Source organism: Cyclopterus lumpus, chromosome 15, assembly GCF_009769545.1.
Source record: "Cyclopterus lumpus isolate fCycLum1 chromosome 15, fCycLum1.pri, whole genome shotgun sequence".
Lineage (NCBI taxonomy): Eukaryota > Metazoa > Chordata > Actinopteri > Perciformes > Cyclopteridae > Cyclopterus > Cyclopterus lumpus.
The window spans coordinates 18,260,822-18,283,746 of record NC_046980.1 but is presented as its reverse complement, the minus strand read 5'-3'; the positions used below and the strand labels follow the sequence as shown (position 1 = coordinate 18,283,746).

Genomic DNA, 22,925 nt, shown 5'->3' with positions numbered 1-22,925 from the left:
AGAGAAAAGGCTCCTTGTGTGAAGGCACCTACTCCCACGCAAACACTTAGCACCACATGTATTTTCTTTGCACGGTGTCCATTAAAAAGTCACACCTCCTCTAGCAATTAATTTTCTAGAGTGTAATGGCCGACGGTGTCCTGCCGCGCTGGCAGGACTGCTGGGGTGTTTGGGCCACACCAGGGGAAGCAGTAAGAGAGTGAGAGAGAGTCCCAGGGTGCAGGCCGTCCTCACACTGTATCACAGACCAGAGCCCCTCTGAGGGCCAGGGGGAAATGGCTGCTGGGCCAGAGGCTACGAAAGACCTGATGGCTTTTGACAGTAATTTCTTCATGAGTCCACAGCCCGCAAACCCTGCCAGTGGTCAGATCGGGTGCCTCCTCTTGCCCATTAAAGCACACAAACTGTGCCCACAAATCCCGGTCAATGGTATCTCTGTGCTCATGGAGTGTGTGCGTGTGCATGTGTAAGTGAGACAAGTGAGGACGCAGGACTGAAGAGCAATGGAGGCGGAGGCGGAGGCCTCTCCAATCGTGAGGCGGTCCCGGTTAATGCGGCAAAAGGTTTGGATGCTTTCCTTCAGCTACTCCATCAGTTCAGGCACGCGTCCAAGCCATCAGCAGAACGTATTCGGAAAACCATGCCTTGACAGCCAACCAAATCGTAAAAGGTGTTTACATGCATCACAGCCCAGGGGAAGAGAAATCACACATGACAAGGGTGAAGCATTGTGTCGGGCGCAGGTTGGAGCTTCAGCAACGGTCGAGGGGGTTGGCTAGAGGTTTACGTGGAGGTTGATGAGTTTGTTGGATATGGAGAGCATCAGTAAGGTGTAGCTTCTGCACTGCTACACCTGTAACCAGCACAGCCGCATGAACAGATTGCACGTTTGGGAAAAGCAAATGTTGTTCTGGGCACGGTGCTAACATCACTTCGGGGGGGGAATAATGTCGAAGGGACAATTAGGGACATTGCAAAGCTATTTTGTGAGTTTATAATTTGAAGACTTTGTTATAGCAAGCAAACACCAAATAATTTAGACACATAAACGGCTTAGACTTAAAAAACCTAAACATCCTTGCGGCAAACCTAAACATCCTTGCGGAAGCACTTGCTTCAGATTTAACTTTCCTTTGATGTGGATAAAGAAAGGGCTTAAGAAGGCCATAGGTTATCCATCTCTAATCCACCATTATAGAGCAGGCAGTCATAATCTCTGCTCTGTGTTCCCCTGGGGTGTTAAAACCAGACCAATCAGTCGCTCAGCACTATAGGGGACTTTCTGTGTGAAAAGCCACGGCTTACCACTTACTAGCCCCAACATAATCAGGCACGAACAATGTACAGTAGTGTAATGTGGCAAGGCTGCCCTGAGCCGAACGTCGTTCTTTAAGAAATAATCCGTTCAAACCTCACTGTTAAAGTGTACATTTACTGCGTGTATGTAAGTATACCTTATGCAAATACACATGTTCACATACACGCACTGGCTCATATAACGCCCTTTTAATAGGCGCTCATACTACACACAACCAAGATTGGTCCATTTATCTGTCTTCAGTCTAGGTGTAAAATCTGTGACGAGAACAGACACAAGTACCATTCGTTACCATTAAATGTGGCCTCAGGGAAATTGGCAAGTTGTCTGAAAATGGGATGATACACAACCTTTGCTATGTATGACTAATACTTGGCTCATAAAGACTGTGTCAACAAGGTGTTTTATGGAAGACACAGCAAGAAAACACTAAACGGCAAAGACATTAAAAGATTTATATAATGAGAAGAAAAACTAATTGGATTAAAGAGAAACAAAGGAATTTGCTGACGCAGTGAACCTTTGACACATTAAGACAGAACCACAGATAACCAAATGTATAAAAGAAGTCTTTATTTCTAATAAACATGGATACATGTGAGCATGTAGGATGTTTTTATGCCGCATGTTTAAAACATTCTTGTAAACTGCTGTACAATGCACAAGAATAAATGCTATAAGTCAGTACATGAGAGATGGTATGGTCTAAGTTATTGTAGCAAACTATCCATATATCCACTTTACCATCATCAACGTGAGGAGAAAAGTACAGTGGGGGAAGGGGCACAAAAAGCAACATCGAACATGAAAAGTATACTTTTTAGACACACAAAGGACACATACATTGTATGTGTTAAATAATTTGTGTTTGTCAGGACATAAAAGGCTAACTACATCATTCACAGATTCAGCAGTCTGTTTAAATACCTTATTTCTACAAAGTGAATTTACATTTTCTTTTAAAGTACAAAGTGCAAATACTATGGTTTCCGTTATTGCCGATTGTTGAGGGCAGATTCTCCAGGCAGGAGGGGAAATCTCAGATGCTGGCTTAGCCTTGCTTCCTTGAGGGATTCTGGAGAGAGCAAATGAAAGTGACATCAGTTCGACACATGCCCTTGATACTTTACAAATAGGCTGACAAGTTTGTATTAATGACTTTATATTGTCAGTATACTCAGTCACCACGAACAGAGATAACATATAACAGTCAAACTGTAGATGTGCCACCAGTTTTGAAGCCATTTCATCCGTATGCAAGGAGTGGTTTACTTACTAGTTTACTGGAAGATAACCCCTCTCCTGGTTTGGCCCCTGTGGTACAAAAAGATAGAAACCTCAACAACCATAATATGGGGAATACAGCAGTTCAGTTGAAGCGCCTAGCGGAATTCTTAGCAACTTTTGAAACAATTGGTCCTTGATTTCAAACACATGTAAACAAAAACAAGAACAGGCTTCCTGTTTCAATTTCGCAACCAACATGCATTTGATGGCTACATACACGTCTAGTGCTGCAATGACGCAAGAAGGACTGGCTACTGTTTAATCCATTACACATTGCTTTTGTATTTTTGGTTTTGAAAGGAAATACACAAGACTCCCTTCCAACTTGTATGAGGCGTACTAGAGCCTCATGTGCTCTGCTCCAGCATGTGTCCAAATCCCAAACCTCATTAATTAGTTTGATTGGACAGCGCACGGCCAACTATTAAAAATTATGGAGCTCTGATTCCAATTCACCCTCTGAGTGCCATGATCATTATATTTTATGCATCAATATGTGAGACTGGTTTGGTGCAAGAGAACACATTGCATTATGTTGTTCAGCTCACCTTCTTCTTTGGTCACCCCGAGGCAACCCATCAGCTCCTGCAGAGACAGCGCCTTGTCGTTGCTGATGTCGCAGTACTCCACAAACTTCTTCACGCACTTCTTTGGCTTGGATTTCTTGCGCAGGAAGCGTTTGAACGGCTTGATCTCCTTCTTTCCAATGTCTCCACTGGAGTTTTTGTCCAGCTGACTGAAATACCAGTGGACCACCCTCTCCTCCAGGGTGTGGCTGGGGTCGGGCTCGGCCATTCTAAACGACAGACATCAGTTCATGAGCGAATCATTTCCCCACCATCACTTCATTTAACTGTTAATATACATAATATCACTGCTGTGTCATCTTTTGGTATATGATTGAACCCACTGATATTCATCAATAATTGTAAGATGAGTAAATTCATTTAAAATGTCATACCTTCCGGCGGATGCTGGATCTGTGACGGCGTGCACCATGTCTGTCGACAGCGCGTCAAGAACACTTGTCAGGAACTCGGTTTTCTTTGCCCCAGGACAGCCTGGAAAATAAACCACAAATACCTGAATGAGTGTGTGTGAGCATGTATTAGGGTTCATATGGAAGTAAGTGTATGTGTTTTTTTATATATATATATATATATATATATATATATATATATATATATATATATATATATATACTGCCATCATAGGTGGCCTAATAAATGTTTGGGGAGGGACGTCATGTTGCAGGCTGCGTAGTTTTAACGTGAGCAGCCCATAAAGACAACAGAACAAGAATATAAACCCAAACATGACTCTCACAGTTGTCTTTTGCTCGTAAAGTGTCAGACCTCCCTTCATTTGGAGGAGGAAGAGGGGAACTCCCATTCATGCTGGAGGCCCCTGAATATTGTATGTATGGACAAGAGGCTCCATACAGCACCTGAGACTCACCTGAGACCAAATAAAGTCCTGACAGAACCACTGTTACTGAGGATTTTGCAGGGATGTCAGATTTAAAGGTATGCATCCAGAGCCACAACTCAACACTTGATCTTCAGTATGTGATGGAACTACCATTTAAAATGTCAACCAGAGAAGAGGCTGATTTAATTAGACAATAAACCTATTAGAAAAAGGGCAAAATCTATCATTAACTACCCAACTAAAACCAAGAGAGAAGCATTATAACATGGAGAATGAAAGGAAAAAAATTAAAATGGAGGGACAACTGGGGTGGAATGACCCTAATGATAGTAATTGTCTGTTTGGCCATATAGTTTTAGGAGTGAGGAGGACAAAGTTGCTCTGGAAGAGCTGAAGGCTACGCAGGCCTGAGAGATTTCTGGATTCCTCTCCCGACTCTTCCCTGCTTTCTCACAGTCCGGCTTCCCTCTCGCTATTCTGCCTGTGGAGAAGAAGAAATTCTACACACTGTGCTACACCTTTTATGACCCAGGCCTGCAGGGCCAGATTCTCCTGTGTTGGAGATAATAGGATGCTTTGCTCCTCTCTAACAGGTGGTGACCAGCATCGGCGTAAACACCCGGCACCCAGCCTCCACTCCACCTTTTCCCAAGTAGCAGCCTGTACCGGGCCAGGGGTTGACACATTCACATGTCCAAATAGTTTCCACAGCCTCCTTTACATGCTAAAACAGCACTCAAGTTTTAGTAGACCCTCCCTGGCCTTAGCCCAAAATATCTGACCCGCCTGTTAATAGCCAAACTGGTGCCTTGTGGAGCCTCTTGTGGTAATTTAGTCTAGACAGTCATACAATTGCACCCTCTGAAGGCAAAGTGTTTTTATCTGGCTTCTGGCTAAAGGGATATTGGTGGGATGCAGTTGGACTTGTTTGAGGCTTAGTGTTTTTCATGGCGAGCGCACGTCCTCGCCGTAATGCTGCAGGAATCTGAGCATGTCTGTGGTTCATTCAAATGAGAAGCCATCGGGTAAGGCCCCCGTCCCTTCCTCTGAGCAGCAGAGGTTTTCCTGGTGGGGGCGGGACAGATCAGCTTCTGTCTGTCTGGACAACATTCAGCTGAGGGCCAGGACACAAATGTTCCTGCTGTCATTCAAAGTAAATTGAGTCTGGCTTTTTTTCTGTTCAGTTTGTGGCTGCAGCAGTAAATGACTGCTGTCGTATTCTCTAATGATTAAAATCATGTGATGCCCAGTTTGACAGATGCAGGATGCAATCAAGTTGAGAAATTCTCAAATCGTAAAAGAATTTTCTTATTGAAAAGCTAAGATCTGCACCACTATTCATACACCTTCATATATCTGCTGGCAGTAAAACATTGGCCAGTAAGTGCATGTTTGCATGTGTGTGCCCATGTGCTACTGTCAATAAGACACTGCGTTCTATGGAGCCACATGGGGCAGAGCCCTGTCAGCACTCACAGCCGCAGCTCCCAATGGCTGCCCCGATGCTATCCCATGATACCGCTCTGGGGAGAAAGCTTGCCAAATACTTTGCTTTCCTCTCCTGCCCCTTTCAGGGCAAAGTTCTCCTTTCTCACATCTCGCCCCATAAACCTCTCAACACCAGCGCTTCAACAGCAAATGGGCTGCAGCAATGTGAAGGCAACGTTTATAATTATCCCTCGTTCATACAGTAACACAGTTTACAGCCGTTGACGCAATTTCTCATAAAGAAAACAAGATGCTGTGTATTTCATAATGGGAGACCTGGCTGATACGGCGCATGTTCTTTCTTTTGACACATATTGAAAGAAGTCTGTGTCCTCCTGTCTGTGTTTGCATGGCTGAATACGTATATTGTTTTCTGTCCTACCACTATGTGTTGAGGAGGTGTTTGGTTGGGGTTGAGCTCATTCTCATAGGATGGCTGTGGCGGTCCCCCCCCCCCCATCGCCACTTTCCGCAGTTACACACTGTTATTATTCCTGCTCAATAGCTTAGCAATAATGCACCCTCAGTGCCACTGGCAACGATGAGTAATGTGTTGGTCTCAGGAGCATTCATCTGTTACTGTCCATCCACTGTTTATGACACACGGTACAAGAGTCCTCCGCGGCAGAGCGGAGACGGAGCGCTGCTATGCTGCTAAATACAGCACCTGCGAGCAGAGAGCACAGCTCTGGCCCGGCACACTGTTACATAAACAGTTGTGGATGGGATGTGAACAGTGGCAGCTCTGTTCATTTGCTGGAGGATTATTAACATGTTTACCAAACAACCAAAAAACACAAACTTTACCAAGCACCATTCAGCTTTAAACTGTGATTTGGTTGTACGCAGCACCTGAAAGCCATACCTCTACTTTGCCTATGGTTGGTTTTAGGAGAGGGACAAGTCATGCATTGGAACTGTCTATGGTAAGTAGAATAGGTGAAGGTTAAAACTGGAAGCGGTTCAGAAAAATGAAGGACATCACTAATGGTTTGGAAAACAGTTACAACTTTTTTTCCCCGTTAAAGCGCTTAAGATAACTGCAATAAGGTAAACCTGTTAATAATTGGTTTAATCACTCGTGTTTGAGGTTAAATTGTAAAAGTGCCTATGATTCTGTATCTCGGCAATTAGGTCAGTAGGTGGAATGATGGATATAAAACAAGAAGTTGTATATCATACCATTTATATCCAGTTCCAAAAAAGTTAAAAAGCTATTTCCCTTAAAGGGCGCTAAAACGTTACACATCTAGAAACACATTTAAGACTCATTAACACATCAAAACATCTCCTAGTTCTATAGTTAGTAATAACAGATAACTTTGTTTCTTTGGGAAGGCTGGATTCCAGATTCCTAACTGTAAGAGCCATACCATCACCAACAAGTCCTTCAAATTAAACAACAAAATTGACCTCCAAAATGACAGGTTGGTGTTTTTTGATCTGAACCCCAATATTGGCAAGACAACATACCTTGTCAGTGCCTTCCGAAACCATCATTTGATATGATAGTACTATGGTTAAGGCTGGGTTAGGTATATGGAAAGGGTAAGGACAAGATGGTGGTTAAAATAAATACTTGGCTCAGGTTAGGGATTGATGTCATGTCAAAGTCTGTTTTGTTCACCCATCCAACCACCCCAACCCAACCTCCTCCTTTATCACCTGAATGTAAACATGTTTTTGAAGCATAATAATTATATCTGTTTTTAGTTTTTTGAGTTAAAGTGTTTTGAAGTGTCAAATTTGGATAAGCAAATAGTCACCCAACGCAGCAAACACAAGCTCACATGTACTTAAGCCCGCCCCATGACCACAAACCCCTCTCCCACTCACAATTTAGTTATCTATGCAGTTGTCAGTCTGTCTATCACTATCACTGGTATCCTATTATCTACTATCTCTACCTCTCCCGCCTGCTGTTTCTCCTCTGTGCTATCATCCCACTATCCTCCATCTCCCATGTCAGCTGAAGATTAATCCTCAACCCGATCTGTCTCTGTCTCCTTGCTTATTGACCATCGAGGGGTGGTTTCTGGCAATCCTCAACTCTTTATCAAGCATTTCCTTGACCAACAGTGCTAATGATGTCAACACACACACACACACACACACACACACTCGCACTGTTATCTCAACCTTGGAAGCGCGGCAACAGTTGCAGGCTGCTGAAGAACTTCACCATGTGGTCTGAACAGAGAGGAACAACAGAGACCTACCTTGGAGATGTCTGCTTCTATAATGGTCCTTAGGTTTAGTTGGGTGGGCCCTGGCATTCCCGTCACATTTTGGCTGTTCATACCTGTGACAAAGAATACGCAAAATGAGAAAAAAAGCCAATTCATTCAAGGTGAAATGGATAACAGGGGTTGTTGATACCAATACAACTATCCCAATTGTAAAATCAGAGAAGGATCCCATGTTTTCCAATTACCTGTGTACAGTTAAATCTCAGGGACTCAAATGATTGTTTTGTGGCAAACCATAGGCTGTGAGTCACATCTAACAAGAGGGGAAGGATTTGTGGCTGGTGTGAGGACATGGGGGGGAGGGAGAGTGAGAAAGAGAGATAGAGGGAGAGAGGCAGACAGGGAGCGTGGGACACAAGGAAGCTTTCACGGCCTCCCTTGGCGAACCGGCAGAGCCCCGATTGCTGCTGTGCGACTGGGCCAAAAGTTGATCTGGGACCAGGAGAGAGAAGGAGGGAAATCCACACTTCCATATGTGTACTAATGTGCTGTCTGGCACTCTGCCTGAAGCCTTATTAATCTGATCCCCAGACCTGCTGCTCAATAAGAGTGCACCAGTGCCCCACTCTGCCAGTTTGACTGACCCCTGACCTGCTGCTCAGCAGACCACTGAGTTACTCTGTGTCATCCTCAATGGAGATGTATATCTGTCCGCTTAGGTGGATTTTTGAGTCTCAAATAGAAAAGTTATTTTTAGTTGTTATATTTCTAAGAATTTCTTCTCAATAGATTATTGTGCCTGTACGGTTGTTAGACCTGCAGGGACAATAATCAATTGGCCACTCTGCTGTTTTAGGGTGGCAACTGATCACTTACCTGCTTTGTGTCACAACTGTCTTGTGCGATTGCCAAAAAAGAACCGAACAATAAATTCCAAGAATTAAGGTGAAAGTACCATAGGTGAGGTCTCTCCCACCTGGTGGAGGTCCCAGGTATGGGCCGTCCCGTGTCCACCAGCACACACCAGCAGTAACCGGTGGAAGGGTGGCATTGGACTGGCTTGTACAGTCCTCCTTGGGCACAGTCTGGTACAAATACGGCATCGTTCTTGTGCTGCCTCGCCTCCTCCTGGGCAGACTGCTGCTCCTGGTCACATGATGAGGCTGAAAAGAGGGTTCAGAGGTTATACAGGAACCGGTGGAGGCGTGGATTGGTCACATAAACACATGCCACCTACAAAGACAGCATTCACCTAGGTGGTCTAGGTTGTGGGACTCGGCAAATACACACCCCGGGCTAACACACACTTGACGTGAAAGAAGAGGGTTTGTTTAAAGTTTAAAATCACTCCTAATCAGATCTGGCACACATTTTGTATTTATACAACATGCAGTATGTTTTAATTAATTTATATTTAAAAGCTAAATGCACGCACTGCTCTCTCATTCCTCGCTAACACTTCCCTGAAGAAGAGGAGGAGGTTGAAGCACTGGAGAAGACAAAGGGGTGGAGGATGAGTGCTCAGAGACGGTGTATGTAGACTGTTATATCAGCCCCCCATGGCACTGTTTACGCACATTAACGGGCTAATGACTAAGTACAGCTCCCTATGCCCAAAGTTAAGTAAATATTTGGACACTCAACTGCCCTCTGTGGATGTGTGTGACAGACAGAGAAACAGACAAGACAAAAGCAGAACAGTGGTCATTCGGGCCTTCGCCTTCACACGCCCGCACACGCTGAAACACTACTGTAAAGAACCAGGGATCTGTATGTTTATATGCTTTAAATTTCAGGGGGGAAAAATGCAATGCTTTGTGATCCTTTCTTTTATCTATACACACAGAGAATTGAGCGGCTTCGATGGGGAAGAGGGGTTTTGCAGAGCCTCAGCAGGATCTAATCAGACTTGTTCCTGTGCAGCAGCCTCCTTCTCTGTCATGCAACTCTCCAATGGAGATTTGAGCATTAAACCAATGGATGAAAATAGAGCTCTTCTGGCCATGAGGGCTTTCAGCACCAATCTCTCCCTCTCTTCTCTACTCGCCTTAAGGCTCGGAAGCTACTGCGGGATTATGGATATCCCTTTTCTTTGTTTATTTTCATTAGAGATCTTCACCCACACAAAAGAGACCAAATGAAATGCCTCCCCGCTTTCTTAACTCTCTTCGCTCCAATTCCTCCTTATGGGCTCTCTTTGTTGGGGCGGGTGTGTTTTTTTTTCTTCTTCGCCCGAATACCCCAAAGAGCACATGGTAATCAAAACCATCAATGCTGCATTTCTCAGGCTTTTTTTATTGGCTGTAAATTATGATAATGTGATTCTCACTCAAATGTACACATGGACACAGGGTTCTCAACCCGAGGCAGGCCTCAGGATTGTATTGTTTGATGCAGAAAGCAACATATTTCCCCAAAGAGACAACTGATCTTTACAATAAAATAAACGTGCATGTGTGTAAGAGGAGCCCAGAACAGACCAGCCAGAAGAATAGGAGATTCTGTGTTTGCACCATGTGCTGATAATTACAGATATATACGCTGCAACGCAAAGAACCACAGAGAAGCAGATCCTCAAAGCCTGACGCACTCCAACAACAAGACATATTGGTTTCACAACCCACCATCTGTCCTCAAAAGACGGGAACAGCCTCAAACCATGATTGCTCACACAAGTAAAGAAAAACACAGAGCGTGCTTTTAGTTGAGGTTTGCAAACAGCCAATCGCAGTCATTAGAGATGAAGCGGTTTGAAACTCACATGGTGCTCTGGTTCTATTGTTCTGTCGGCTGCGAACCTGCTCCGTCCACAGAGTGGGGTACTGTGAAATGATGTCTGAAAGAAATCACCAAGACAGCTTTATTAGCTTCAATCGAAAACACGCACTCGTATATCATCTGTGCCAAACCCGGTGGTTCCAAAACTCACAGACCATAAAACGCACATCAAGGTTATCGTATCTCAAACTCCTGGAGTGGAGGTGGAAAGTGAATTGTATATGACAGCTGTGACCCGGAATATAGCAGCAAAATGGTAAGCTATAACTATGAGTCTCTCACTGTCTTACCAAATTCCATAAAACGTTAAATCATAAAACACTATTTCCTTTACAATGTAAAAAAGGGCAATAAAAGTGCTCAAAATACAACTTAGAAAAAATGTGGCTGTCTGCTTCCCATTCAGAGATGCATTCTCTTTATTGTTTAACAGTTGGATATTATACAATATCACATAAAAACACATTTAAAATATTATGCACTGATGGAAATAATTAAAATGATCAAAAGTAAAAGTAGTATTCAATATAGATTTACCCCATTCAGATGTTTATACTATTATGTGCCATTTTATTGGATTATTAGAAGCATGTTAACGTTGCAACTGGAGCTGACATTAACTACTTTATATGGGGTTAAGCAGCCACTAATTAGAGCTGTCCGATAATTTAGTTAACTAAACAGTACAATATTGACCTCCAAAATGTATTTGAAAAGTAAATTAGAATAAAAAGAATAACTAAAGTAAAGTACAATACCTCAACATGGTACTTTAGTATAGACTAAATGTACTTCTGAAAGAAGAAATAACACATTCATCTTATTCTACAAATGAAAAGGGAATTTATTCAGCAATGAAACACCATCTTGCTCAAATCAAAATTCAGGCACTTTGTTGTGAGATTACTTGATCTGGCATTACCACCTCATAGGTGCTTAAGAGCAAAAACACAACTCATGGTGAAATCGTTCTTTTAGTTTTCCTTCATATTTATGTGAAATATTATACATATTTAGAAACGTTTCACTATCCCATTTTCCTTAACAAACACTATCTACTAACATATGAAAGCTCACCTTCTTCATCGCCTGCAGGCTGTGGATCCACCACGAGGCCAGTCTCATCTGCATTTAGAATGGAGAATATTTGCAAGGAGACTACAATTACGAGAGTAAGCTAGATTATAGAACAACTTCACTATGTCAGATTTGCACGTTGCCCGGCTAAAGATGGTAAGAAGTAAGAGGTTAGGAGAGAGAGAGAGAGAGAGAGAGAGACAGAGACAGAGAGAGAGGTGTCTTACAGGAAGAGAGGAGGAAGAAACAGAAGTATAGTGGTCATTTATTCCCATGGCTTCACTTCATGTAACAGGGGAGGTCATAATGCGATGGAGAACAGACTGAGGTCAGTTAAAATGAACGAGGAGAAGACCAGTGGTCGCGGATGCTCTTCTCCATCCTTCCATTGCCTACATTTGAGTCTTGAGAGCTGCATCAAGGTGGGAGAGACACAAGAGGTGAAGAATGCAGTAGCCAAGTCTGAGACAAACCAGTTAACAGTGGGAAGAATCAAGCTCAGTGTTTGTTTGGACTGTGTTTGTTTGATTTGCGGTCGGGGAGGAGACGGGGATGGAGGTCTTGAGCCGCTTTGGGTAAAACCATGACTGTAGGTGTGGTTAACCTCAGTGGATAGGTCACTCATTCTGCTCAAAGAGCAGCTCTGGTAATGCATGAGTCCGGGCATCTCTAATGGGTGGCTCCACAAACAGGATTTAGCTTCAACTTCTTTTCTGTAACAATAAATTCTCCATTGCGAAATCATGATTTTACATTTAATGCACGTTTGTTATGGCAACCATTCATCTTCTCAAGCATGCTCGGTGGATAAAAATACATACAGTCAGTGTGACTGACTAAGGCAGACATGTTATTACTCTGCTCACTTACCGGATGGAAATGCCATTTCAAAAAGTGTATTTATGATTGGGATTTACGATAAACCACTAATGACCGATCTTTACTTTGCGGCCATTTACATGACTGTAACACCTCTTTTAGCATCTGCCAGGAAACCCCCGCGCTATTTGTGGTAATACGGCATTAGTTTAACTGCTGTTTGTCAGTTGTCAGCTGCACATGATTCCAGCATGTGAATGAATTTCTCAAGCACCAGAAATAGGTTTAGGGTAAAATATTTGGTGTTTAACATGACCAATATTCAGATAATAAAAGTGCAGAAATGGCTGCTGTGGATTGCTTAGGTAGTGATGGGCTTCTGCTGAATCACAATATTGATGCAATCCCTTCTATTTTCAGTGCTGGCACACCACAAATCTACAGTTTATTCTGCTTTTCACCACCCTGTTTATCCAACCAGTTCAGATTGAACCACAACCTCCCCTTCACCTCCTTTCCCCCTCTCACCATCCCGCCCCCTCAAATGTTGTATTACCACTTGATCTATGTGTAATGAGTTGGCCCGGCTCCTACAGACACTATACCCAAGACTCTTTACACACACACACACACACACACACACACACACACACACGATGAGATACACCGTGTCTGGAGTGGAGCCGAAGGGGAACTTAGTGGTTCTATATCTGGAAGAAGGTAGATGTTGATGAGAGACAAGAGAGAGAAAGTAAGGTGGATGATGAAGAGTGAACATTTCCTTGTATATTATGACACCGTTGCTGAAAAAGAAGCAAGACTGAGCGAGATCAAGTCAGAGAAGCGAATGATGAGTCTGTTTTCCGTCATTCTGGCTGCTCTGTGGCCGTTTGGCTGCCTGGTTAAGTGCAGCAGGCGTTTATAGGCACTGTAGCTGCTGGTGGTGTGCATTGAAGCTCCCCACAGCCGCTCTCCTTAGACTCGTTACTCAGTGACAGACTGCTGTTTTATCAGGCTTCAGGCTGCTCGCACTCTCTCAAATTGACAAAATATTAGAAAGGCAAGCCTTAACAGGAGACCCATCCTGCACATCTCCAACATAGAAGCAGGCAAACAGACAGACACAAATGAAAACACACTTGCATGTACATGCATGCTTTGATAGGTACACACATGGATAAACATAAACGCGTGCATGCACACATAAAGGAGTCAATGTGCCTCTGAGATTTGTTTTTCTTCTTGAATTAAAGTCTCACCTGCTTTACCTGGCTCTCTTGTAGTAGCTCTCTCTTGTTTTGAACCTGAAAAGCAATATCTTCAAATTAGAAAAGAGAAATTCACTACCACACACCATTTTCATGTTATACTTAATTATGAAAAATGTGTAAATCTTTAGCATACTCTAAGCATAACTTAGGCCTGATTCACCACCAGACGTGAATAAGGGGTCTTTTCCACCTTTTTATTATCAAATGATAATCTTTTATTTAAAGCATGTTGATGAAGATGTATTTTACAACATTTATGGACATCAGCCATGTTTAAGTAGCTGGCAGTTACAATACAACTGCTGCCGCTACTTCTGGATCTTTCTCACTGCTGAGACAGCAGCAACTTCTGCGGCAACCCCAGGAGACACACAGGGAGGACATGTGGCATTGGTTATTTGATTGTTTGGCAGACGCTAGCCTCTGAGAACACTGACATTCCTTACAGTTTAACTTTGTTGCCCAACTCTGCAGTAGGGATTTTCTACAAGGCTTATTTACACACGCAGCCCAAAGCCTTGAGCAACGCTCAGTCCTGCTGTGGTACTCAGACCCCGTGGCCGTCAGTCAAGTCCCTGACGACTTTCCCACAGGACTGAATATTGCACCCCCCACAAACAGAGAATGTCATGCTTTGCTGTGTTGAATTTGATTTATCGTCATTGCTTCACAAATTTACAGAAACCGCATTCTTGTACAAATCACCCTGTCTATTTTTATTTTTTGTTTATCGTATATCAGACTCATTACAAAACGAGATGCCTGCTCTAAGTACACTGAACTGCAAATAAAGTATGCAGAACTGTATGAATCATCCTTAGCTGCCCTTTTATAAGACACATTGATGGGGTTTTACCCACCTTGGCATCTAGGTTTTTTATTGGCCACTGCTGAGCCGCTGATGGGTCGACCATTTGGGGTGACACACCAACAGTATCCAGTGTAGCTGTGGCACTGAACCTGTAATCAAAGCAGCATGTAAACACAAAGTCAGCACAAGCTAAAAAAAACAGGTCTGGCTTCTGAAATGTGAAGGAACAGTGTTAAAAAACCTGTTGATTAAATTCATGCAGCAGAAAAGAGGAGTGAGGAGTTACTCCTTTCTACTCGGGCCTTCCTAGCCCTCATATTAAAAAGCAGTATCATTTATGTTGTTACCTCACTATATGTGCCATCAGGGTTGCATACAGGCACAAAGACCTGTGGGAAGAGCTTCTTCGCCTGCTGCTCCGTGTACTTCTTCTCTGCTACACATCTGGATGTATCTGAGGAGCACCACAAATCACCAGAATCACGACACATCACAGAGACCCCGTGGTCTAACCCACAGCTCCACGATTTTCTTTTGCTGCACAACTATGAAACCAACATGCTTAAAAAAATAAAAAGTTAGCAAAAGATGTTGAATCTCACAGATGATGAAGAATGAAAGAAAAAAGCAGAGAACGTGCAGCCACAGAGGGGAAACACTTCAAAACATCTCGGAAGCGACAGATACTTGTGTGGCTGGGAATAGAACCAACACCCCCGGTCTTATTAGGAGCAGGCCTGCACAGTGCCTGGTGGTAAAGCCATTACCGAACGAGGCAGCTCGTGCTGCTCCTAGAACATTCCAGTCACCCAAGAAAAGGGCTGATACACAGGAAAAACCTAACCCTTTCTAATGTCTCAGAGTCTGTCTCACTCTCCTCGAAAACCTTGATCGTCTCCTCAGTTCAGCCCAAGATGTCCTCTAACTATTTGTTGATATAAATGTGGGTCAGCAACTTTTCACCTACGTGCACCACACATCTTTTCACATCTCTCTGTCGGAGCGACGGCTCATCCTGTCATTCCAGAGCTGCTTCATCTCACCTGGCCGACGGCACCAGCTGTGCAAACTCTCAGGAAGTGTTGGGCAGCGATGGGTTTGATGGTAATTTGGTGTGACACGTTAGCTGCCGTGCAGCGCCTGACTGCCTGGCAGGTTCAAATCCCATAAAAGTAATGACTCGTGCTAAATTGAAAAACGTTCACCAGATTGTTCAGGAGGCTGCATGTTGCTGGCATGGCTGGCAGTAGATTGTCCATTAGACACATGCAGGGATTCTCTCAGTCTAGAGAGAGCGAGAGAGTGTGTGTGTCACTGTCACTGGTGAGGAGAGGGGGCAAGACGCTGGAAAGCAGCTCTAAAATTAGCTCCAGTGGAAAAACCCCAAACCGTCGTCCTTCTTCAGGGGGCTCCGACCAAAAAGCTGACTGGAAAAAATGACAGGACACTTGAATCATCAGAGCACAGAGATAGACATTTAAAAGTGGAGCCAGTCTCACCATCCTTAAACACAATCCCATCTCTGTGCTTTTAGGCCAGAGCGGCCCTCTGGTTTATTTTGGCTGCTGCCGCTGTGTCTTTCTAACTGGGCTGTCCAGAAGCAGAGGGGGGTCCGAACTCTCACAGACCCAATGTTATTGACGTATACAATTCAAATTTCATGAACTCTTGTCCCTTTCAGCTTCCTAGCTGGAATGCTCTATTCTGTGTCTCGGCGCTGTCCGCCACATCTATATGTCCGCTTAGAGACGTTGCCATAGAGAACCAGAACGGGCATAAGATCGTGGAATGCTTTTCCATCATATGAGACTTCTTTTTAAGCAAACCCTTTTTGCTCACACTCCCTGCATTAGTGATTTAATATTGTAATGTGTAAGAATGAGGCATTGTCCCCAGTATGTAGAGCCATGAACTAGCGGTATAGAGTTAGTAGGTTGGGTGGGGTAAGAGGGTTTGGGGCTGCAGCATCGGGGTGTATGGGTGCTTTACTTCCAATGACGACGAACAATGAGGGAGTCTGTGAGCCGCCTGACCCCATTGGCTCTCCTGCCCCTTTTGCTTTTCATCTCGGTCACATACATACAGCTTTACTTCTAATATGGTGAACATGAGACCATTAATTTTTGTCAAGAACTTCATTCAAAAGCCCTCGCCTCTGCATAATGATTTGATTTCAGAAAGCCAAAGCAATTTCTTATCACTTAGGAAGTTGTTGGTCCCATGATGCCGTTACATATATTTATGCTGTACCAGAGCAGAAGTAAATAAACAAAAATAATTTCCACAAAAAACTAATCAATTTAGGATTTTTACAGATTAACGTACATTTTCTTTTAAAATGGTGTGAAATTATGAAACCAGCCACTCGCCCCCACCCACTCTCACTGTGTCAACCCCACTCGCCCTCCCAGTACTCAAAGAATCAATTATGCTGAAATGAATTTAACCCACAAGTTTTTTACTGTGACCCCTTCTGCGTATTCAAGAGCACCAGGCGGCGCTGAAGCGTGACTCATGACCTGACCTTTGCATGGCCCTCGAATGACCTCCAGCTGGGGGTCGCGGCACTTGGCTCGGAGGAACTCGCAGCGAGATGTGAAGGTCCTGCCGTCGGAGGCGCACAGGGGCTTGCGAGGAGCTCCGCTGCACTCCATGTTGCACTCCTTATCCTGATCCACCCGCAGGAACTACAAAAGTGAGAAAGCAGGAGACAAGCGGAAAAACATTTTCAAAATGTTCAACATTTTTGGGGGGGGAATCAATTAGCTCTGCAACAAAACATTGTATTCTCCACACCAGCAGGTGGACTTCTGGAGGGATCTTTGAAGAAAAGGGGTTGGAGTCTGTGTTACAAGCTACGACACCCATTACCAAAGACATACAAATGGTTACTGTTTCGAAATGTTAATCAAGAGGTTCATAAGCAAATTGCTTTCATGAACAGACTGGAAAGCGCTGATAAACTGGAGAACACACAAGGATGAGTCAGTGTCACTACAAGCCTGTCAGGGTGCAGCCATGCTTTGTCTTTGTCTCCAGGGCTGGAGAAGACTTGACTGACTGTGCCAGCAGCTGCACGGGTATTCACCTGGAATCGCTCCTGAGGATGTTTTACTCAGCCATGAAAAGAGAAACAAGGACAGAGACTCCTGGCTGAACGCATCGGATCACCTGTGTCAATGCCACCATTGTGTCGGTCGCTGTGTGTATGAAACCCCCTCGCCAGGCCACACAATGGGAAGGCGGCGGTGGTGAGGGGGTGGAATCAAGCTGTGACTGCTTCAATGAATGAAAAGACAAGTGAATGATAGAGTGGCTGAATATACTGGATGTCAGGGCGCTTTGTGTTGCTACAGTGCGAGTGTTGGGTTTTCATAACGTTTGCATGATTCATTCAGTTCGGTGGAATAATGACTTGGGTTTAGTGGACAAAAACTAACTCCACATCCATGCCTATGCAGGTGCTGTTTTCAGTCGGTCATATACAAATACCTCTCCAAAATCTTTTTGTCTTGTCTTATAATGAAAGTATTTGCACATATGAAACGCTGTCATTCTTCTTTTAGTTTTACTCGTTTGTTTTGTGACATTATTGTTCAGTTTTCAGTGTATGCACAAATCTCCAAAATCTGTCTGAATGTCCTGTCCGTCAACTATTGACAGCAGACTCTTTCCCTCTTTCTAACAAACACACGCACACACAGACACACACACACACACACACACACTTATCAATCTGCAGCACAAAGCAGAATCTAAGCCCTCAATTAAAGGTAAGCCATAAAAATCCGTTACCAGTTATCAAAAGAAAGGGCATGGCAAGATAAAGAGCAAGAAGGGAAAAAACAAACCACAGGCACAAAGAGGGCAGGGCGATCACCAATAAAATTAATTTGTTGTGTCTGACATCTTACAAATGATGTGAGAGATGAGCTTTGGTGGCAACCCTCTGCATTCAGAGGAGAAGAGCTGTGGGGCTAAATGCACCTGGAAGAGGGTTGGCAGGGAGTCGCCCTGGGCGGTGGGGGTGGGTGGGGGAGGGGGGTACCGCCCACTCTGTCAACCCTACTCATAAATCTTCCCGGGGGGGATCAGAAAGAAGAGGCCCTTTCAAGCACATCGGAAGAAAAGCCGCGAAGGAGGGAAGATGAGTCTTTTGGGTTGAATTAAATTTAAAAGAAGAAAAAAAATAGAAACCATACAAGCTCTTTCTTCCCAGGCTTTTAAAAAGTATGTGTTGTCATGAGAAGAACTAAAAACAGATCGTGACACTACAGAGCTTACAAGAACAGCCTCTGTCCAAGTCTCAACACTCATCGTTCATCTTTCTAGACAGAAATATGGAGAGTAATCCCTCTTCCTCCTTGGGGAATAACAGAATATGACTAGTGTGGGCTGTTTTCCACTGGTTAAAGGGAGCTAATGAAGTATTATATTTATTCTGGGCAGAGCAATACTTACAGTGTCATCTCTAACAGTGAACTAAATATTTATCCCGATAATAAATATCCCTTTGGGTGTTTTGAACTCCCCAAAAGGTCCCAAGATAAGTCTGAGGGGTCACAAGCCAAAGAGGTCCATTTTATGTTTGCTCTGTTCGCTTGTTATTTAATTCCTGAAGAAACTGCCAACAAGAGGGCACCTGTTGCTTGATGGGGTCTTGAGAATAATTACTGTTATACTTTGTTATGAATTGCTAATATATAATATTTACAGAACAGTAATCTAGTTCTCTCTCTGCGGCTACTTATTTCATTGTCCATTTATGAACTGGGGGCCCCTCCTCGTTACTGCCCCCAAGTTTCTTGGATTGTTTGCATCATTGCATCTGACTGACCGTCTCCTGTCAGTACTCTCCCTCCTTCTCCCTTTGTCCTCCCTCACCAGTTAGGACATCCCTGTGCAGCGATGACCTCCTCTCACCCTCCACTCTGTTGCTCACAGCTCACCCCTTCACATAAAGTCCAGCAGGCGTGACGGGTTTTTGCAACCTCCCAAAGCCAGTAACTGCTCCAATAGTGTCTGAGTGCGTCCAGCCATGCTTGGTGGTGGACCGCCAGCCTTCGCCACAGCTCACGCTGGCCAGCCCACTGCTCACACTACACCGGCATTATAAGCATCAACCCTTGCAAGCCAGCAGACTGACAACCCAAACTGAGTCATTCAGCAGCCCAGCAGCCCGCTTGATGTCCACTATACAGCAATGCGCCAAAGTGCCTGCAAATTTTCGATAGAGCTCCAAGAACACGGTGTGGAAAAACACAGTTAGCCGTGAAATCAGCCACCCGTGAAATCCGCCACCCAGATTCACCATCAGACAACCAAGTGTTTATTTCAAAGTCACAGTTGCCCACGCTGAGGGAGGAGAACAAATAAGATGTGACAGCCATTGAGAGGAGGAAGCGTTAGACTGATGGTGTGTTGAGGACCTCTTCGTCCTGTGTACTCCTAATGGTAGTTAGCTGTCGGCTGCGGATCTCTGCGCGTTTGGCCTGTGGTGATGGATGGGCGAAGCCGAGGCAGAGTTCTGACATTCCCCTGATGTCTCATTCCAGGCCTTTCAAGCCGGCACCATCATCATGCACAGCCATGCGGTGGAGAGTGATGGATGGCCTCCACCTCATCTACATGCAGCACAAGCTTTGTCATAAAAACACACAGAACACACTTATTGTGATTCAAATAATTGTTTTGCTCAAGCTCTTTTCTTGTCTACTTCCAGCAGCATGGCTAACACTATCTGTTTTTCCTTTCTCTTTATTTTGCTCTTTCCTTTCATGATTTATGTTTTCTTTGCGTGATCTCTCTTGGAAGATGCTTTCTGCATCTGCTCAAATAATACAAGAGCAAGAGACAGACGAGAGAGGGCGAGACTGGCACAGTGTAAGGGAAACTTATTTTTTTATTCCGAGACCAACCAGCATACAAATCAAATCCAATTACCTCCCCCTGGCTCTGCAGTATTTTGGGATTGAATGGAGTACGCAGGAGGCAAGCCTCCAGCAGAGAACACATTGTAGGTTGATAAGGGCCTTCTGGGCTGGGAGGCCCCCATTTCCAGTGCCCCAAGAGGCCCCTCACACCACGGCCCCGCGAGGTCAATGGGGGCCCCAGCTGAGAGCCGTGGCAAACGTGTTAAATGGCTGGAGTTTCCTGCGTGGATGCTAGGATGCAAAGGGGATCATTAGTTTCCAGCATGGTGGAAAGGGAACAAAGTGACAGCCTTTAACCAGGCTACTAACTCAATCAAAGGAAAAGGCATTTAATTGCTGTGAAAGATGTAAAAAACAAAGAGAGGTGGTGTTAAAGGCCACTGAAGAAGACAAAAGAAATCTTTCTGAGCAGGTGCACAATTTTATGAAAGCATAGGGGGCAAAGGAGTCCATATGTTATACTAAAATTGGCAGCCAACGTTCTTTGCTCCCTCATCTTTTCACACATGATTTCATACTTGCATAAACCATGGAAAACGTCTGCCTCATGAATAAGCTGGGCAAATATCCCATATTCAGCTGCCTGTCCAACCTCAATTTGCACAAAATATCACATGGAGACTTGAAACCCAAATGAACCTCTGTCATTAACACAATGAGCCATGAGTCACATAAAAAGTCCTGCTAAATGACAAGTGATCCATGTGCTATTTCAATAAAGAATGTCTCATGAGACTCAGACAGTTTCCACTGAAACAGAAATAGAGACGTTTGCCATTCTCACATGTCCAGAGCACAGTGGATGCTGTGTCATATATAACACAAACACCAAGTTGCATCTGTGTAACCGTTTCATCAACCGCTGGGTAAATTTACTACCAAAGACATCTCAATAAAGAAACCTTTAAGAAACACATACTCTGTGTGTACATGTGTGTGCATCATGGTGAAAATAAGGGGGAGCATCTGCTTCGTGCAACACTTCCTCCCACATTCCAGGACTCCATAGTGCCGTCAGGGAGAAAGGATCTCCGAACCTTCACCTGTCGGTTAACAACTCATGGCCATTTCTTTCCAATTGGATATTAAGGCTTCTCTCACCCAGACCATAAATAACGGCGCATGGAGAGCAGCTGCCACGTCAATACTCTAAATCAAGGGGTGAAGGCTTTGACAGTGCACATTCCGCTCTGTATTGTCCCTCCTTCAGCGCGTGGTACCTGCACTTAACCGCGGACATGAAATCCCCATCATCTGTCTTTAAAGATGCAGTTTAAGGTCAAAGGACAGGATACACTACTCTGCTGCTGTTGTCAACAAAGCCATGTGCTTTGGAGCAGCAGACTGAGTAGCCTCTACACAACACAAGGAGGGAACAGGACCGAGAGGCAGACATGTAATGGCAATAAAAGCAAACGGCAATGCTGCTGCTAACAGACCAGTGAACTCCTCGCAGGCAAGCCAGCAGCTCTGCCATCTAAGACCCACTGTGAGGAGACCCCCTGAAACACAGGGACATGGAGTTCACACAACCCATGGAGAACACAGAGACCTCTTTTTCCCACATGCAATCTTCTATATGACGTTTTTAAAATCTATCTTAAATTCGGCCTGAATTTATACCAGATATGAAACATATTCACACAATAAAAGCCTCTTCATTTAGAGAGAGTATCTAAAAAACCTTGTGTAAGTTAGTTAGGCCATAATGATGCTAAAATTGATGTACAATGCATCACTATGTTCATTCATTGTTTTCAATATAAGTGTTTCTGATTATTAGAGGTGAATATAACAAGGAATACTGACTTTAAAAAGAGCTGCTTCATATGTGACAGACGTACAATAATTAATTTGCTGTGTGCCTTTTACTCAAATATGACACACTTCATCCTTCACTTTCAACCTTTCCTTTTTTGTAACGATATGATATGGATGAGACATATTCTGGAAGTTATAAATGTCTCTTCCTACCGTGAGAGCAGAGAACTTTTGAGCGCGCCCAGCGCACAGCAGACAGAGGAAAACCAGCAGCGGACAGACGCGCATCCTGACGCAGAGTGCAATAAACTCTCCAAATTACGCACGGTCCAAAAATCACTCTGTGTTGCCGGGATTTCACCAAAACACGACTTGGAAGAAGTCGAAAGCCGAAGTAGTCCTAGCGGGGGGAAAAGTCAGTGTTGGGGAAACGGGTTGTTGGTTTATTTCACTTCGTCTCCTTGGTATCGTCTGCCAAACCGTTGGCGTAGACACTCTCCTTATTTCTGGCAGTGCGATGAACCCCCCCCCGTGTCCCTGACCTTTTCCCCTCCCTCGTTGTTTCCTCTCCCCTTTTCCCCTCTTTCCAATACGACTTCTTTCTTCACACTCCCTCCCTCTACACTTGATTTGGTCGACTAGATCCCTTATCGGATGCAGGCAGTTCCCTAGCCGGTAGGTCGGTATACGTTTAGAGGGACTCCGTCTGCTGCTGGTAGCTGAGGCAAACACGCCAGGTATTCTTTTTCAAAAGGGTTCACC

The 22,925-nt window shown here is 44.2% G+C and overlaps 1 protein-coding gene across 1 annotated transcript; it reads right to left on the bottom strand.

Moving 5' to 3' along the window:
* Positions 1 to 1,867: 1,867 nt before the first annotated feature.
* smoc2 (SPARC related modular calcium binding 2) lies at positions 1,868 to 22,781 on the bottom strand. Its single transcript, XM_034552243.1, has 13 exons — positions 22,377 to 22,781; positions 16,994 to 17,156; positions 14,817 to 14,923; positions 14,519 to 14,618; positions 13,647 to 13,691; positions 11,569 to 11,616; positions 10,475 to 10,549; positions 8,690 to 8,876; positions 7,744 to 7,826; positions 3,567 to 3,666; positions 3,154 to 3,401; positions 2,595 to 2,632; positions 1,868 to 2,393 (listed from the first exon to the last, which is right to left on the bottom strand). The coding sequence occupies exons 1-13, from the start codon at positions 22,449 to 22,451 to the stop codon at positions 2,370 to 2,372; spliced, it is 1,293 nt and encodes a 430-aa protein (XP_034408134.1). The 5' UTR covers positions 22,452 to 22,781; the 3' UTR covers positions 1,868 to 2,369.
* Positions 22,782 to 22,925: the final 144 nt, after the last annotated feature.